The sequence below is a fragment of the Acanthopagrus latus genome, chromosome 18 (genome assembly GCF_904848185.1).
Source record: "Acanthopagrus latus isolate v.2019 chromosome 18, fAcaLat1.1, whole genome shotgun sequence".
Lineage (NCBI taxonomy): Eukaryota > Metazoa > Chordata > Actinopteri > Spariformes > Sparidae > Acanthopagrus > Acanthopagrus latus.
In genome coordinates this window covers 16,026,390-16,046,174 of record NC_051056.1, presented here as the reverse complement: position 1 = coordinate 16,046,174, position 19,785 = coordinate 16,026,390, and the positions used below count along the sequence as shown (strand labels likewise).

At 41.1% G+C, this 19,785-nt stretch overlaps 1 protein-coding gene across 4 annotated transcripts in view; it reads left to right on the top strand.

Moving 5' to 3' along the window:
• The window catches only part of ctnna1 (catenin (cadherin-associated protein), alpha 1), a 74,980-nt gene extending 58,734 nt beyond the window's left edge, over positions 1-16,246 (top strand). For 3 of the 4 annotated variants that reach the window (XM_037076441.1, XM_037076444.1, XM_037076443.1), the window contains 3 exons: positions 2,763-2,868; positions 13,124-13,258; positions 14,302-14,592. In XM_037076441.1, coding sequence (XP_036932336.1) covers positions 2,763-2,868; positions 13,124-13,258; positions 14,302-14,592 — 532 coding nt within the window. Of the gene's footprint in view, positions 1-2,762; positions 2,869-13,123; positions 13,259-14,301 lie in introns of all 4 variants that reach the window. The other variant, XM_037076442.1, reaches the window with a different exon arrangement.
• The last annotated feature ends 3,539 nt before the right edge of the window (positions 16,247-19,785 follow it).

The window sequence follows — 19,785 nt, the reverse complement described above, 5'->3', positions numbered from 1 at the left end:
TAGCAGAGTTCAAAATGTTTACATAGCCAGTGAGCTGACACAGAACCCTGCAATTTGCTTCTTATTCACCAGAAGGGCCAATAAAAAAAGGAATAGCTATCTTATGCATCTCATGCACTGTACACACATGTAAATGGCATGCAAATGATGCTGCATCCTTTTCAGAGTGCTATCTATGTTTCTTTATTAGATGCCAGTTTGTTGTGTGTATGGAAGGAATTAGAACTTTTAACTCAGGTTTTAACTACCTTAAAAACAATGTTGTCAACAAATAAATCATGGATTACAGAACAGTTTATATCAGTTTTCAATTAGAATAATGTCGGTCGAGCTTTAATGTCTTTGACTTTGGTGATGGTCGGTGTGATCTCTATGCTCTGTTATCTCCATTAGAAATAAATCCATAGAAGTCTATAAAGAAAGCTGTGGGAATAATATTTGTGCTTGTGTTCTTAATAGTGCAGTTACTCTAAAAGTTTATTCATTTAATAGCTCATACTACAGCTTAGTATTGTGACTTTTCTTATTTTGCACACTGAAAACATTGGATTGTACTGTGTATGTCGCTGGTGGGACACACATAGACGTTTGTCAGGCTTTATATATAGCTTCACATTATTCCTTGCATGCGGCAGTTAGCACATGCAAGGTCAGTAGCTAGCTAACTCAGCTAGCTCCCAAATTATTGCCCCCACAACCTTGAGCTGGCACAAAGCCCTGCCAAGGTAGGAAAATTGTAGTGGACCTCTCTCCTGACAAATCTGCAGAGAGTGAGAGAGATTCTTGTTGACTCCTGCGTCGCTTATGGCAGTATGGCAGCTCTCATGAATAAAGCATGTGTGGCTTGAAAACATGCAACATATTTTGGAGCCACCTATGTTTGAGCATGCTATGGCTTACACCCATCTGGAGGCCCACAGCTGTCACCAGTCCATAGTCCCTCCTCATGTATAGATCCATTTGAAAAATCTTACAATGGTGTCTTTTTGTCAGGAGTCCTCTTGTCGGTCTTTGTGGCCTTATCATTACTTATCTACCTACATAGCTACCTAACACCTAGTGACTGATCCGCTGTCTAAAAATGCTGAAAGTGATGTTGGCTGCTCTGGGGACGCATTTTTGCACATTTGGCCAGTGAAATGCTTTTAATGTGAAAGCTGCAGCTGTATGAAATGTTCGGTTTGCATTAGAAGTGAAGTAACATAGCGCTTCGCAGACGCTGGAGCACATAAATAGCCTGTGTCATGGATCGCGCAGGTGTTGTCACAAGCTTAGTCAGTGGGAAAATTTCAACACCATGGCAATCATACTAGCCCTATTGGGTTGGATATGTTGAGGAAATTTAGCAGCTGGCCCTTATTTCTTTAGGCTAAAACAGGGGATCTTTTTAAAAAAAAGGAAATTGGTGATCAGGGAGAGATCAATGGTTGCTGTACTTGTGCATTGTGATCGGATGTTTTTAATTGGGACATACTACAGTATTACACTCGCAACGCTATAAAAAACACTCCATGCCAAGCCTTTTTTCTTCCCCAGAACGCATCACAATGCCTCCAGCGCTGTCTCCAGGGGTTTGCTTGTCCCCAGAGAGCTGCCAGTCTGTGCTCTGATGCGTGGTCTCTTCCACTAGGACCTTGACTTGCTTTACAGCAGAGCAGCATAGGGAGAGCAAAAGAGGGGAAGGGTTGGAGATGGGAGCAGAGGGAAGAGGAAGCGAGAGAACAGAACACAAAATTCCATCTGTTCTGGGTTGGATGGCTCATTTTTTAGCCTGGAGAGAGCAGCTTTGAATCCAATTTGTGCCTCTTGCCAACTGTGTCCCAGAGTCCCTTGTGGGGCCAGGAAAAAAAAAAAAAAAAAAAACGCAAATGGCTGACAAGCTTACAGTGGGTCAGGTCAGCACTGGTCCAACCCTTGTTGGGACAGGCTTAGTTTGGCTGAAGCAGGTTCAAGAAGGGATCTTTACCATAAGAACAATGACCAAAGGCTTTTAATAAAACATCTCTCTACTTCCAGTTTTCTTTTATTCTTTAGCTCTCCTTCTTTATCCCACACCTGGATGAAAATGGCCACTCTAATGAAGAAATGCTGTGTAGTATTTTTTTTAGTGCAATCAGTATTTTCTTCCCCAACAGTTGAATTTGCTTCTTGGTCCTTGAAAAACCCCTTCAGAGCTTCTTAAATAAAAAGAGCCAAAGAGATTGAACTTAGAATTTCTGTTGTGATTGAAAGCATATGGCGCTGTTTATTGCTATCATATGATGGCAGAATTCCTGAGTATGATAGAGCTGCCATTTTCCTCAACGCATATTACCCGTATGCTTGTTTATCAGATGCCAAAACTGCAATGATACATGAGTTTAACACCACATTTTGTAGACAGGGTTAATAGTGCTGCAAAAGAGTGTCACTATACAGCGTCATGGTCCTATTTTTTTTATTTTTATTTTTTTTAATGCACAGCCCTGAGCGTGAAAGATGCCCCTCTACATTTAATGGGTTACAAAACTTAGCCAGCGCTGACTGAACTATTTGATACTAGTGTGTGTGTGTGTGAATAGGATCATCTGTGCACCAGCATACATGTGTATTTCTTTGACGTTTCCATGAATTATTCCCTGAATTCATGCTTTCCAGTCCACACTCGCCTCTGACCAAAAAAACAAACAGCCACGCCACGACTGAGATGCTGGTCCTGCATAGAGAACAAGGCTGCAGTAGATCAGAAACGGTGACTGATCTTTCCACTTTTTTCTCCTCAGGGGGAAAGGGCCACTGAAGAATACATCTGATGTCATCAGTGCTGCCAAGAAAATTGCCGAAGCTGGATCAAGAATGGACAAGCTGGGCCGCACCATCGCTGACAATGTAAGTCATTAATGAAGCTCCATTCCAAAAGGTTTAGTGTAAGCTACAATGTGCCACATTGATGCTGTCAGCACTCACAAAATTAACAACAAGTGTAATTTGGAAAGTTACTCTCTTGCCAGTGTAGGAATATCGAAGCACAAACTCTTGTCGAGAGACAGATTTCAAACTCTTCTCCAGTTTCATGTTAACTCTACCTACCTTTTGTGAAGTGGTGATGTAAGTGTGGTCTGCTGTGTAAGAAAACACTAGCACAAGTCACTAATCCTTCTTCTTTATGTCATCATTGTGATGCTCACTACATTACCATAGAAATTCAACTTACTATCTACTAAGTCGTCACCATTCAGTCTACAGCACAGAAGTTGACAGCAGAGTGGAGTTAAGTTTTTCATTACCTAAATGCACAACTTGTTCTCAGCCCTTGTGTTTCTGAAGGAACTGACATCTCTGCGTGCTGCTGCGCTCACACTGAGTTAAAAAAAACTACCAAAGCTTTCATAGTGATTGCATCTTGACATGCCTGCCTTTTGTTTTTAAATTTCCTTAACCACATTTGCATGTGAGCCACATTTAAAAGCTAAGAATAGAATAAAACTTTTCATTTGGTATATTCCTTATTACTTGAAGCTGTTTTGGCTTAAAAAAACACTGATTACATGATTTCAATTTTTTTTAAGATATGCTTTTTTATTTGATTATTGCTATTATTTTGTTCTCATTTGTACATTCGTGTTCAGCAAATCCAAGTAAATAGCATGGCATAGTATTGCCTTTCAGATGTTAAGAATGGCTATGCTTTGTGTTATTCATGAGACACTCCTAACCAGTCTTTACCAATTTCTTTCTGGATCAAACACTCTCCCCTTCTCTCTCGTTTCTCCATCTTGCACTCCCCAATTCCCGATTCCATCATCTCTCCACATCTATCCCTTACTCAAGAGACTATGGTCCTTGACATAGGGGAAACACACATTTAATTATCCATGGCCTCATATTTCACTTCAATACTTGCACTGTACCACACCTCAGGGAGACACTGTACATGATTTATCCCACAACTTATTCATGGACCATCTCTTGGGCAGAGACTTACTGCCTCTGTGACTGCAATATGTATACATTTTGTTGTTAAATCGTGGAACAGTTTTGATGTCCGCACCAGACATGGTTGTCAGATTGAGGTCTTCTCTCGTAAAGACTTGCGTCTTTGGTTTAAACATAACAGCTGTGGGTTTCTTGTGCAACATGTGCTCAGGAAGGCGTACAATGGTTTAAGAGGTTTGCTATAAGAGTTCATTTCCATAAGATTGGAGGCATTCTTTTACTCTGGTTTTGTTGACATCTCAACTGATATGTTGGCAAAATATTGCAACAGCATAAAGCGTCTTTGTTAAGTAATGAGCTCATTCAGATTGAATGATTCATGGCTGACTACAAGACAGTGATTTTACTGCTAGGCATTGGTCATTAATGAATCGGTTTGAATCTGTTTAGCACAATAAGTAAATATTTGTCTCTAAACAGTCTAGGTTTATGTACACAAGGCTGTGGTTAATAATTGATTTAAGGATTATGTAGTTTTATGTCATAGCTTTTTTCTGCCAGTTGTTTGTGTAATGAGAAGAGATGTGATGCTGCTGCTGGGGCACTTGTGAAGCATATTCCACTTCTGCTGATACTGGAGAAAAAAAATTGGCCCACATTCAAAGGGGATGTAAGAGGGATATCAAGTACCTTTGTCTCCGTGGTGAATGATCAGGGGTTTCAATTATGCCAACACATACTGGAAACACCTGCATTTAGCTTTCAGCATAGATTTCTCCCTCATACTCTGACATAATGAGCTACTGGCCTCCAAGAGCCCTGCACATCTGATATTTTATTTAAGGTGCCCTCAGATCCTTGATATTACAGGCCCACGTCTATCACAAAGTAAAAGTCAGATCTGTTCTGACCTAATTGCATCCGAATCATCTGAATAGGGAATAAGCCGTTCTGGAAAGTGACTTTTTTATGCCTCACTGCTGCTTTTGAAGATGCTTATTCACTTTAATGAAAACAGTGTTATCCCCCAAAGAAAACAGATGGGCAACTGTGCAGGTGTATGAGCGCGCACGTGTGTGTGTGTGTATGCCTATACAAACTCGGCTGTTGGCTGGCCTGCCTCTCTGGAAGCACATGTGCATGGATGTGTTAGATTTGGTTGACTGTTTTATTCTCCCATCTCCAGCCATTCGTAAGTACTTGTTTCTTTATCTTTTCTTCTTTGCATGTGTATGTTTGTGTCTGTGTACACTATTAGGGGATTTTGGGGTTTGAAGCACTCAACGTATGAATAAATGAAGAGCTTTGGCTGTTGGAACAGAAGTCTTTGCCAAGAGTGAGGACCCCTCCAGCCTCTGAACCCATCCAGCTGTCCCTCTTAGCCTTTCTCTCTCAGCAGAGACCAAAACACTAGCAGGCCAGGCGACACTCACCCGTAACACATCAGCCAGGGCTCCTAGGGATGGACACAGGGTGGAGGGAAGGCAAATGATGGGAGCGATAGAAAACATAGAAAGAAGGGGGAGTGCTTTTGTGTTGAGAGTGGAGCATCCCTCCTGAGAGATGAATCCATTAAGAGTGCTGCGCCTTTTAATTAGCAGTATAATTGCCAGGTGGCAGTTTTTTAAAATGTATTTATTTACCCAGGCAGTTTATATTTAGGGCCGTATCTCTAACAGAGCAGGAGATGCCACAGGCCCACTGACAGCAAAACATGGCATGTTAGAATGGTCCAAATCCTCCAACAGCAATAGTTGAGTGAATCACCACTGAGATGCTCACATACTGACGGAAAGTCAGAGCAGCAAAGGCGTTGCTGGGACTCCTCATTAACCTAGGCATATTAATCACTTGTGCTCTGTGCCTCTGGCCTGCAGGGCCTATGAGGGTTTACTCCTCATATAAAACACATTGGCAGATGGTCCCAGACTGATAGCACAGCACCTCACTGCACATTTTCCTTTGCAAGACTGTGTCGTTGCGTGTTTTGGTTCATGCATATTGTGTTCAACAGTGAAACGCAGGTGGACCTGGTCTAGATGGGGGTTTTCTGAAGAACAGTTTAATGTGTGTAATAGAGCCTTGTTAAAGTTTAAAGAAATGAGTGTAGTGCAGAGATGAGCTGCAGGATTTAGGTCAGTGCCGTACAAAGGTCTGCACTGCAGTTTATTAAGAATTTATGACCCTCCTCTGCAGGGCACCTTATGAGAATTCCATCTGAGCAGGCTGGTAAACAAATAATGCTATGTAATTGAGATTTATAATGCAAATGTGTTAGCCACTATGTAGCCTATAAATTTCTGCTGCTTGCCTTCTCGCCACATAAACACTTGCATGTACACATACAAAAACATGCACATAAAAAAAGACTTGCATATTTAGAGAATGGGCATGTGCTAACCGTGTGTGTGTTGTGCAAGCTTTATTCTCATGATGTATACTGACATACATAGTGTACTTTTCCAATTTGCATTCAATCAGCAGAGATTTATGGTGATCCATGGGCTCTGTTGCTGGTCACAGTCTAATCCCTGCTCTGGCCCTAGACGCTTTACAGCAGACAGGGCTGTAAATTACCAACTGCAGTGGTGGAGGAGCAGAATCACCCAGAGAGCCTACAAATTCTCAGCTCAGCAGTTCAAGGGTCAGCCCTCAGTCAACTGCAGTTCAGCTCAACCAAGTATAGCCCACCTAATTTGCTGGTTGAGAAAATATATCAACTCCCAATTGATCGTTTTGAAAGGCATTTACCCATGACAATTCAATGTTTTAATATTTTTTTGTCAATCCTGAAGGCCAGGTAAAAAGGGTTTGGCCTTGAAAGGGGCCACTTTTGTTATCCAAAGTGCTCAGATGGAGAATGCATATTTTTTTTTTTTTTTAATCTTTGTAAAGGAAAGCAGAGAGCTGCCTAAGACAGACAGCCGTTTGATTCAAAATGGATACATTTGGGCAGGCTGTATTGTGTATAGCTATTGAATGCATCTCTATAAAGCCCTGAATGCCTCGGGTTATAGTTTTTGTCTTTCTACCTGCAAATGCAAATCTGAGGTTTTGGAGCAGTCCGGTATTAAGTGAGCCAATGAGGCAGTCTAACAAAATAAAAGTCAAAGTCCAAATGTCCTAAAGTTAAAAGTATAAATGTTTCAGCATGCCTGTATGTGCTTAACTGCTCTGTAGCAGCTGTGCGAGTACAATTTTGCTTACAAGTACTTCAGTGAAATGGCTGACTGACAGGTGCAGCCTGAACATTAAAAATTGATGAGGGCCATTTAATTGGTCCCTGTGGTTACCTCTAAAATCGTCCGGTTTTGGCTTGCCCCCAGCTTGATTTTCTCCTGTCATAGCCAGACTCCCTGTCTGCTTCAATGTCACATTAACATTCCCAAGTGCTGCTGTGATTGAATTGGCCCCACGCAAATTTGGAGCATCTTTTTTAGCAGATGCAACAAGGAGAGATCTGGCTATCATCACTCAGTTTGAAATTGATCTTGATTGATATCGGTAGACCATGGCAGATTTATATTTAGCCATCAATGGTAACAGAATCATGACCATACGGAGGAAATCTAATGAACAGCACATTAACGAAGCTGTGTACAGAATACTGCACCACACTCAACTTCACCAACAGGTAATTGAAATGATTCTGCTCTCTTCATTAATACCTCTAAATTTCCAACTTCTAATAGCCGTCTCATCTGTCTTCACTTTCAGTTTTCAAACTGTTTTTGCCATTCTTTTCACTGCCACTGTTTTCAGGTTTTAAATCCGGTGTAATATATGAAACATTTTTTATAGTAGAATGTATTCATCTTGATGTATCTTAGGACCGTAGCTTATAATGGATCATTTCTAATCCCGCTATCTTGGTTCAATTTTCACCACATAACAAAATGTTCTTTGCAGTGCTTTGTTTCCTCTATCTCTATAAACTATGCAATGGATCTCAGTTGCACTGTTTTTCCAAATGGCAGTCAGCACACTGTAAAATAACATACATTATATTGCCAAAAGTATTCACTCACCCATCCACATAATTGAAATCAGGTGTTCCAATCACTTCCATGGCCAGGGGTGTATAAAAGCAAGCACCTAGGTGTGAAACAAACATTTGTGAAAGAATGGGTCGTTCTCAGGAGCTCAGTGAATTCCAGTATGGTGCTGTGATAGGATGCCACCTGTGCAAGGAAGTCTAGTCGTGAAATTTCCTCACCCCTAAATATTTCACAGTCAACTGTCAGTGGTATTATAACAAAGTGGAAGTGATTGGGAACGACAGCAACTCAGCCATGAAGTGGTAGGCCACGTAAAACGACGGAGTGGGGTCAGCAGATGCTGAGGTGCATAGTGTGCAGAGGTCGCCAGCTTTGTGCAGTCAGTCGCTACAGACCTCCAAACTTCATGTGGCCTTCAGATTAGCTCAAGAACAGTGCGTGCCTAAACCTTGTTGAAAGCCTTCCCGGAAGAGTTGAAGCTGTTATAGCTGCAAAGGGTGGACCAACATCATATTAAACCCTATGGATTAAGAGAGCAGATACTTTTGACTTATCATCCTGAAGGTCCTTTCCCATATTTAGCCACAGTTAACAATCCATAGCCCTCCACCAAAAACACAGACAAACAAATGTCTTGATTTTTCTTTCTTTCTTTTTTCTTTTTTCCTCTACCTGAGAGATGTTTTGTGTGTTGGAGCTGTAAAACCACATGGCAAGACGTGCGGGCTGCTCTGAGGTTTTAAATTTGTTTTCTTCCCTTTGAGCTATGATGATCCAGCCACGCCACACAGCGAAGCTCGCCTGAATGAAGGTTTTTGTGTTTGTTTGAGCTTGTCTTTTAACTGTGGCAGGAGAACAAATTGGCCTGTCAGCACGTTATGATATGGGATGATTTATAGGACTGAGGCATAGTTATCGGTGTACTTGGGGGAAATAAAAACGCCTTTTTTTTTTAAAAGCCATTTAGCTGTATTTTCTCTGGCTCTCTGGATAACCAGACCAAAGTGTAGAGGGTAAAGCAACAGGCAATGAGGACTCAAAGCCAGAACATTCACCTCACTTAGATCTGAGAACTTTGGGAGTATCAGTTTTCTCATGACAGGAAGTGACTGAAAAACATATCAGAAAACAGCCCTGTATTCTTAGCCCTGTGGCACTCCCCAACACTTTGCTGGCAGCGGCACATTAAAATGCTGCTGTGTCAGTAAATATTGGAAATTGGCATTTCCTCTGGGTGATGCGTCCTGAAAGGTCAGTGTTGGGCGGCAGCAACACAGTGGCTCTGCCTCTATCTCAGCTCTGTATAATGGAATTCTGAGGAACTGCATGGCATTTCCAATGATGGGACCTGACCTTCTTGATCATCATTTATATCATGGACATTACCCAACACATAGCCCAGTGAAATCCTTTTGTTCAACATCCTGCTCTGTCATTCTTATTGCCTTATTTTCTTTCTCTTATTCTGTGGGCTGTATATATATTGCTTTTGTTTTAGACTGAACCCTGTGTAGAGCAACGGCTTAAAAGCTAAAGAAGAGCATCCCACACATTTACAAAGTGAGACCCTCATGAATATGGAATATCCTAAAATTTGTGTAAGCCATTGTTACTGAAGAGATTCAATTAAGCAGTTAGAATAATGATCCACCACCCTTTGACCAAACTTCACCGTTATTTTTCTGCAATAGCACTTACAGCCAGCACTGAAGAGTCCGCAACAACTCTCCAAGAATCATTGACATTTCTACATGTACTGTCAGCTCCTTTTGAAACATTGTGACTCACCTTTTCTATTTGTTTGCCTTGAAAAGATATTCAAACACTGTCTGCCTATGTTGCGCCTCCTCCTGATTTGCCATCTCACAATAATGGCTGACCAAGCAAGGTTAACTGTCCCAGTTCATAACTGACCGCACAGCTTGTAGGGAAAAGCAAAAGGATTTATCATCACATCTGGTTTGAGGAACATTTCACAGGAGCACTCAGGACAAGACAGGGGGTGGGAATTATAGTGATAGGCTCTAATGGTTGAAGTCACCATAAAAGGAGAGTATTAGTCACTGGAAGATGAGTGATGATCCCATTCTTTTACACACTGGAACAAATTTTGTTTTGTGGAATACAAATGAATTGTATTGTGAAGCTAGATGTGATTTTCAATCAGTCCCACCTACATGATGTGTCAAAGTGTGGCTGGGCAAGATACTGAACTCCAAATTGCTCCTGATGACTGTGTGAGTGGTTGTGTGAATGGCTGAGCATAGAATCGTCATGGGGGAGCTTTGGATGCATCAGTCCTGATGAGCAGCTCAATTCCTTGCATGGCAACCTCTGCCAGCAGCGTATAAATGTGTGTGTGAATGGGTACATGCTGTAGAGCCCTTTAAATGGTAATCAAACCAAAAAAGCATCATATAAATAATTAAAAGTCAATTTTCCATACCATTAAGTATAAAAGCAGAGACCCAAGGTTCCTTGTTAAAATGTGTGTTACCTACTGATTAATCTAGAAAAATGGATCCAGTACAGTTAAGGTAGTTTGGTCTGTGAGGTGCCTTAGTTTGTTAGTACCACCTGAGTTAATCACATAAGACCTCTATTTGCCTCACTGAAACAATCCAAGGTGTTCTTGTCTCTTCTCTGTGCAACTTATGTATTCACATGTCACAGTCAGAGCAGCCTTGCAGAGTTTCCTGAGTGCTGAGTGAAGCCAGCAGCTGAGCTGAGTATGAGCACAAGTGATGCTTTCACAGTGCCCTGCTCTCAGCCGTCTGAATACTTCCCCAAGCCCTCATTAGCATGGCTGCTGCATTCAGCCTCATCCCAGGTCTTTGCCATAGCATGTGTGCATCACACACACACACACACACACACACACACACACACACACACACACACTCACTCACTTACATACAACCCCCTCCCAACTACAGTTGAATTCTCCTGTCTACGTCCCGTTTCCCCAGTTGGATTTCTCCCCCTTATTTACTCCTCCATACTGTTCCCCCTCTGGCTCTCTCTTCATCCTCATCTTTTCTCAAACTACTTATTTCTCCCTGGTTCTTTCCTCTTCATTTCCAACCTTCCTCCCTCTCACATTTTCTCCAGTCTGTCAGCCACGTATTAACTCCTCTCCTGTGTGATGATCACCCCCTCCAGCACTCTCTTTGCTCATCTCCTCTTGCATACCTTTCTTTAATAGAATGTCAACTTGTACATTTCCCTCCTCTCTACTTCGTCCATCCTTCGATTAATCAGTAGTGGATGGTCGCGATGGACAACTTTTTTTATTAATATTGTCACAGGAGAACTATGGAGCTCTCAATTATGTCTAAGGAAGACATAATTGAAATGGGTTTAGTTGTTTTTGTGAACTTTTACTTGGAATTGATGTATGCACATAGGATAGGTTTCTCTGAGCAGGGTGAAAGGAAGTGTTCTCATCCTACTGTAGCTGCCCATCTCTGATACATACTGTGTTTGAAAGAGCATGGTTCTGCCGAGATGCGTGCATCTACATGTCTTGGAGTGAGTGCATGATATTCAGCGGATCGCTCTGCACTCACACCAGGGATACTGACGCGCTCAGCAGGATTAGACACATCATAAGTCCTAGTCTGTTGGTAGTGTCGAAAAAATCTTTTGCATGGAGAAAACTGGGATTTCCTCACCATCTGTGGATTAGTTCACTTTAGTAGTGGTTATGGCCATTGTTGAGACATGTCCTCTTAGTGTGATTTGCTCACTTACAGCAAGGGGAAATGCGTCTTAATTTTGCATTCACACACTTCAAGCTCGGTTGAGTTTCTCAGCACTGTCCTCACCAGTTCTGTCCTGCAGAGAACCCATCAATTAAAAGATTGGCCGCTATTACCTCGTGTTCACCTTTTCCTTCCTCTCACAGTCAACAGCTGCCAGCGGACTCCTCCTCCAGACAGCCAAGCACCTGCAAACAGTGGTGTTTTAGCCAGTATTTTCTCCTGGCAAACTCACATGCATGGTCACACTAGTGCTTTTCACATGTATAGTTTTTTAAAAGCTGCCGGCTACTGATTATGTGTAATGGAGTTGGTCTCACGATGTCATGCTCATTGCTGACATGCCGTTTGTGTCTGGTCACTGTGCTGAAATTTACCATCTGATGTAAAGCGTCGAAGCCCCATTAGGGTGTTTACATCTCTTACTTGATGAGCAGCTAAGAAGAGCACTGTGGCCTAATTACTATGCTGGCAGGGGGCTTGTTTAGCAAACTAGAAGAGGGATTGGAAATGGCGTTCCAAGGTAAAACCCGAGTCTAATTATGATGAGATGAAATAATTCAAAAAGATTGCCAGTGCTAAATGAGATGCATTTGTGAGGCGCTTCACATCCTGCCACTTCCAAGTGGGGTTTATGGTAATTTATTGGATTTTTCAAAGTTGATGAGTTTTTTATGGCTCCAATGTATTTTGAGTTGGGTTCCTAGCTGACTTTGACAATATTGTTAATGGTTTGTTGGAAGCAACAATACAAATCTTTTCCAGCTTGGTATTGAACCCATGGTCTCAAAATTGTCTTGCTAAACATTTAAACTTCCTCTCATCCATTACATGTGTCTTCTTAGGTTTAATTGAAATTGGTGGGGCCTGTTTGAGTGCTTTTCTAACCCAGAGCAGTTTATTCACACCTACACAACATAACTCATTGTTCAAATTGTTGGGAAAGAGGGTCTCAAACATTTTTCCTTGAACTGACAGCTGGAATAAATCTATGAACAGGGCTGCTGTTTACACTTTTTTTTCATTTCCTAAAAGACTTTCACACAGTATCATTACCACCACCTGAAATTAATTGATTGACAGCTGTGTTTTCCTCCTAATAGAACTTGCATTCTGTGTGACTTGATCATGCTTAACCCTGTGAAGATGAGTTATCAATCTACCAGGTTGTGGGCGTGTGTTTGTCAGCTTGGCTCTGAGCACGTCCCTAATGTGGGTGTCTACCTTACCTGTCACACTGCTACTAACTCATCTTGATAAAGTGTGAGATCATTGCGTCTGTAGTATCACATAAATATTCAGATTGAGTTGTGCCAGCAAACGACTAAAGTGACAGAAATTGATTCATCGTCCAACCTGCATGCAGGTAGTGTAATATCCACAGACTTGTTTATACTTATATACCTACTAACACATTAGTTGAAACATTACGTCTTCTCTGTCTTGTAGTGCCCCGACTCGACCTGTAAGCAGGACCTGCTCGCCTACCTTCAGCGTATTGCCCTGTACTGCCACCAGCTTAACATCTGCAGCAAAGTCAAGGCTGAGGTGCAGAACCTGGGGGGAGAGCTGGTTGTCTCTGGGGTAAGTGCAACATCATTTTAACGTCAGACACGCTGTCAACAGTTTACTGTCTCTGTCATGTTAAAGGCCCAACAGTAACTGAAGTAGAAGTAGATCAGTTGACATGATACTATTTGATGACTGCAGGGGGGCTGATGAAAACACTGCAGGTTTCAAAACCTTCACAAAAAAGTGTAAACATGTAAAATGACACTTAAAAGGGCAGTTTCATCCTGAAGCCTTAAGGATTGAGTGTATTTTTGTGAGAAACTGAAAGTGGGTTTGTTTACAATTAAATCTCTACAAGGTACCTTTAATTCTGAGTTAGAAAGATAATTAAATCAATCAATTTCATTGGCTATCTTCTGAGGTTTTATTATCTGGTGTTGCCCACATAAAATAAAATACTATGACATACTGGCATTGGGTGGTAGTTCTGATTAGTTTATGATTCTTTCTCTGCACTGTAATTTGCAGCATTTATTTAATACTGAATCAACAGATAAGAGAAATAATAGCTTCCTCTGTGCGAGAGAGGACTAATGTTGCCCAAATGTTTCTTAACCTGTTGTACCTCTTAAGATAACACCGCAACACCCACTTTTACACAGCCTTTTAAGCATTAATTAACCACTAAGTCGCCAGTCAAATTAATTAAAATAGGTTTCCTTTATGTGCAGGAAGTAATGAATTCCTTCCTCATTTCTGTACAGCTGAAATGAGCCTATGCTTCTGACAATCCACGTCAAGTGTCACCAGAGGCTATTAAATTGTGGAGATTAAATTAATGTGACCTTTTTCCTTATTCTCAAATTTCTCACATCTGTTTGTATGCCAGACAAACTCTGAAAGGTCGCTAATTCCTCCGTACAAACACTCGGGTCTCGGTTATTCTTCCCAGAAAACTTGCAGTGCAACACTGGAAGACTTGAGAAACACATGAGCAGTTTTACTTTTTACTAAAATTCAAAACAGGTGTAAAGTCGAAAAACAGGTTGTGCCTTCACTGTTTTACTAGGCTAACCATTTCCCTTGGTGTGCTCTCTTCTCTTTCATGTGCTCAGTTGGACAGCGCCATGTCTCTTATTCAAGCAGCAAAGAACCTGATGAACACAGTGGTGTCCACTGTCAAGGCCTCCTATGTTGCATCTACTAAGTACCAGAAGAACAAAGGCATGGAGGCCCTCAACATGCCAGCTATCTCCTGGAGGATGAAAGCTCCTGAGAAGAAGCCTCTGGTGAAGAGAGAGAAACAGGATGACGGTCAAACCAACAGAGTCAAGAGATCCTCTCAAAAGAAGCATATCAACCCTGTGCAGGCTCTGAGCGAGTTTAAAGCCATGGATAGCATCTAGACTCCTCCTGTTGTCCATTCAAGGGAACACAAAAATAATATTGACCAATGAGTTTATATATAGATGGAGCTTGTCATTCTTTCAAAAAGAAAATGTTTTATCATGTTTGTTCCACCTTTGCATAGACGGCTCGTCTGTTTGATCCATTATATTCCTACACCGCTTCATTTCTATTCCATAAGTTCACATTTGCTATAGTATGTAGCATTAACTGGGTCTTCTCTGGGAAATGCAGCTCGAGGGAAATCAACTGGACAAATTCATTTTTGTACATTTCCCATTTTTTTCTTTCCTGTTTATGGGAAGAAAGGGAGTGGATTTCATAGATATTAAAGGAACTAATTCCAGGAGGCTTGTGATTATTTAGTATTCTAACCAGTTTTATAATAACACCATGGGTTTTCTCAACTATAATGTTTGATCATGGCTATATACCTTCTGTACCGCAAATATCAACTATGCAAAATCTCAACTGCCTTGTTTTAACTTGGGCAATAACTGCAGTTTATTTGGATGTGCTGGGCTAACTGGTAAGATTTTAAATAAGTTTGGGTTCAGCTATAATGAACCAAAGTCAATATAATTCTATGTGTGCCTGTATTTTTATAACTTTATAAATACTTAAATAGCCACTATAAACAGTTCAAATAAGTTAAAGCTGACCCTAAACATTGTTTTCTCTGCTAACTGTATGTACCCCCTTGAACATTTTGACTGGTAAATGTCCCTTCTTTAAAATGTAAACATCTCAAGTTTTGTTTTCTTGATTTTGTTTTTTTTTCATGTTCACACAATACAGCAAACCAAAAGTGACAGCATTTTCCCAGCGTTCTGTTTTGCTGCATCCCGGTACATGTGCTTGATCCTGCCACACAGATCCACCCAGTTCAGTCAAACTTTGTAAAAAAGCCTCAGCTCCTCAGAGTCTGGGAGAACCCAGTGGGCTAAACAATGAGTAGACCCTGCGTCGGTCCACTCTAAAGCCGACAAGCTTCATTAACTGACAATGAGACCAAACACCTCCACAATATAAGAATGTGTCCAAATTGAGGAATCAATATGTTTCCTCTCCACAGCTTAGAGGTAGGAGGGGATTTGAGCGACTTTAAATTCTTGCTTATTGTTTGTATTACTTGTCCTGAAGCTTGAACACTAATCACGATTTGATGTCATGCACAGTCTTTATAAGGAAGTTGGAACAAGTTGGTGTGGGAGCTTTAAATTAATCAGGAGATGTAGCTGCTCTGTGGAGCCTTTTTCCCAGTCATACATAGTATACTCCTGCATAGTGGTGCATTGGTGTACAGCGAGGCTTTGAAATCCTGCTGCTTTGGTCTTGGGGCTGAATTTTTGTCTTGATAGTTTGACATCTGTGAACTGCAGAAGGATGGGCATGTATGGTTATTTGACAGATGGATTCTTTTTTCTTTTCTTTTTTTTTCACTGTAGAAACCAAGCATTTCCAGAGTGTTTTTCAATGCGTTCTTCCTCACAGTTTGTCTCTTGCTGTATTTGAGTTTGGATTTCAATCTTAAGTGATATCAAACTACTTTGCTGTGGATTATTTTTTTGTTATTGAGAGCTGACTTATTAATGCACATGTTTCTTGTATTCATGTGCCTGCTTTATATCTTAATAAACAATTGAAATGAAACCACTGTTTTTCTTTTTCTCATCTGTACTTGAACCTTGTTTTCATTTATATGCTTTGCCATTGTACCAGGTTTGTGTTGTAGATAAGGTTCAGAACTAAGAGTGCAATTTTCAAAGAGTCATTTTCGCTCTCAACGGTAAAATGAGCTTTGGCACACTGAGCATAATTAAGGCATTACATCATGTATACATGCTTCCCATATAGTCTCCATTACTGACTTGAGGGCTATATACAGTATGTTCCTGTAACTTCCGTAATTAGGTTTCTCTTCTGTTGTGGGTTATTTTCTTTTTAAAAGAAAAACTAAGTGCAGCTTTTAACATAAAACCCTGTCTTCTGGTGGTGTTTCTTAAACAACAGCCTGTGAACAAGAATCAAGACTCAAGAAAGAGCACAATGTGAAGATAAATAGATCTGAAGCAACACAGTATTTGGAGTGAACGCTCCAGTTTTTCCCAGAAGTGCTGTAGTGCTTGCACATCAGAGTCTGTGTGAGTCACCACTGAGAGGATGCTAAGAAGGCAAATCCAATTCTTCATGTTCTTACACGCAGGTCAGACAAAGTATCATTACGTTTGAGTGGTTTTTGATGATTGATATTTATTTAGTTGGTACCCTACCTCATCTGAAACCACGTATGAGTCCTATTTCTTCAGATTCCCAGAATAACTGTTAACAAGTCACAGAAAGTAGATGTGAAGTACATGGAGAGAACCAGAGTGACAAGATCTCCATCTTGACCTGCTGACAAGCAATTGAACTGCTCTGCAATACTTCATCATGCCATTTACAGATTTTTTTCATCAGACAAGATGTAAACACACTGGACGCTGATGAATACCGAGCAGTATTACAAACAAACAAACAAAAAAAACTCAAACAGTTTGCTGATTGCAGTTTGAGATACTTGGAAATTAAATGGCACCGGTACTGATCATGAGCTCAGTTGAAAATGAAAACTAGAATCATAGTTGGGGGTATATAACTATAAATAAATCATTCCTCACTCCTGTCAAATTTTATAAGAAGGTATTGTTGACTCGATCTTTGTTGACACCTTGTTCCACATGGTTTAGAATTGCACAATAACAAAGGTCTTTTGGGAAAATGCTACAAAATCCCTGGGTAAGATTTTAGGTCATAAAATCCCTTGTGACTGAGTGTTGTGTATAAAGTACAAAAAAGGCAATTCTTTCTCTTTTTTTTAACTTCAACAAACAGTAACAACTGGGTGTATATGTGTGGAAAAACATGAAAGTGAGCAGTGGGTTGGAAGGAAGCAGGAGGATTCGACAAACATTGCTTCATACGTTTCCAGGTTTTAGAGTTGAGGAACGAGACGAAATAACTTTGTAGAAGGTAATGTGAGAGACTACAGTGACACATTTTCGAACAATTCGGTTGTGTGTTGGTGCCAGTAAGACTATGCATTCATGAATAAAGACTTGATCTGAAATAGCTAATGCATTTATCTACATCATTTTGTGTTTTTTAAACACAATTACTATACGTTGTGAGCCCTGTTGTGAAGGGTGGATGGCGCAAAAAAAAAAATGGAGTGACTTCAATTTCAGATGATTAACTTATTCACCCTCTTCACTGCAGACATTTTGACTCGACAAACACATATTACATTTCCATTATAATAACTGCCCCTTTGCGTGAAGAATCCCAGCCAGTGCGCATGCGCACAGGTCTACTAATATTCCTGAAATGGTTTGACTGAGGAGAGGCCGCCAAAATTAAGCTAGCTAACAGACATAAAAAAACAAAACAAAACAAAACCCTTTGTAATATTTTTTGGGACCCAGAAGTCTGAACCAGTAGGAATTTGAGCTGCTGTGCCTGAGGAATCACTGGAGACAGGTACGGGCGGTAGAAGCTAGGAAAACAGCCGACTTTTAGCATTAAGATATAACTAGCTTAGCCAAAGCTAGGCCCGTTTCAGTTGAGCTATCTAGCCTCCTTATAAGTTCAGGTGCAACAAGTCAACCCCCCGCCCCCACCCCGCCTGTTTCTGCCGCTCTGAGGCTCTGTATTGGGAGGAAGAGAACAAACCAAGTGTGGTCAGAGCTAAGATGTCCGTTTTCAAAGTGAAAATGCGTTAAGGTGTTAGGGCCTTATGCAAGGACACCTCAAGTTCCTGTTATTAACTTCTCTTTTTTTCAACTTGTAAAAACCCCTCTGCTGAACATCAGAAAGTTATGCTTTACACTGTGAAGAACCAGCCAGTCACATAGCCGGGGGTCCAGCTGACCTTTGAGAGAAACATTACCTGCTATTTCGCTTCTGACTGGAAGGATGTTATCATGATATGATTCAACGCCTGCTCGCTGTCCTCAGCTTCATCAATGGTAGGTCAAACCTCCCTTTTTTTCTCCACTGGTTTTATTGTGATTCCGTTGTGTTTTTGCACATTGAGCTCGTGCTAATGTGTGATTTTGCATGTGCTGTGTGCTTCAACGTAGATGTTGCTGCCTGCTGTGGCTGCTTTGGCTCTCAGTGTGGTTTTGTGTATGCGTTCAGCTCTGTTGTCAGTGCCCCTGATGGCCTTGAAGTCTGGCTGTTCCTCCTTGTTCAGCAGCCTTGAAGCTGATCTATAAATCTTGCTCCTCATGCAGTAGTGTCGTGGAGTGGGGCTGCTGTTTTCAGATGCACGTGTTAGGATGCAGTGATTTAGTCAGTGTGGCTTCAAGGAAAAAGTTTTGAATGCTGGACTTGAAGTCCACAATTTTTTTTAACTTTCTTATGTCGCTACTTTCTGAACACTATTTGCACCACCGCACCGCAAGTTGAAACTATCCTCCTCCCTCCAGAAATGTCACTGACACCAGGCGCTGACATCTTCACTGAACTTGTGCTTTGTGAAACGAATCAGTATGCGGTATCGCGCACACACTGTTGACTGAGAAAAGAAGGAAATAGTTGAAAACAATGTGGCTTGGCAGACCTGGTCAGCATGGGCCTTACATTTCACAGTGGTATTTAGACTTGTACCCACAATTCACTGTAGGACTGGAGTCCCATAATGACCCATTCAGTATTACCCATAGTCATTATCATGAATTGAATTTTCAGATATAATTCTTCCACTTGATCTCTGTGTAAATCGGGCCCTAACTGCTTATTATGAGTGGCCACGTTAGACACAAACCGGCTCCCTCCAATGTTAATATATCCAGGGTGGTTTGAATTAGTCTCTCTCTTAGGAAAGAAGCAGTGCAGTTTGATCTGTTGTTGATCATTTTCACGGGAGCTGTCCAGTGTTGCTGTCTTTGTCCATACCAGTGTGAGTCCGACCCTCAATGGTGAGACCACAGTAACTGTCACGCTTACCACTGTTGTTCCTGTTTAACTGTAGGCTAATGGTGAACCTTGGTTTGGTTTAGGTGGAGCTGTCCAGTCTGCTGTGGTGCTGATTACTATTAATCTTTGTTACTGAAATTATTTGTTGGATCAGGTAAATTGTTCCATCAATAGACATGAATTATACAGCTCCTATTTTGGCATTGGATTATTTAAAACTTCACTGTTCTTGA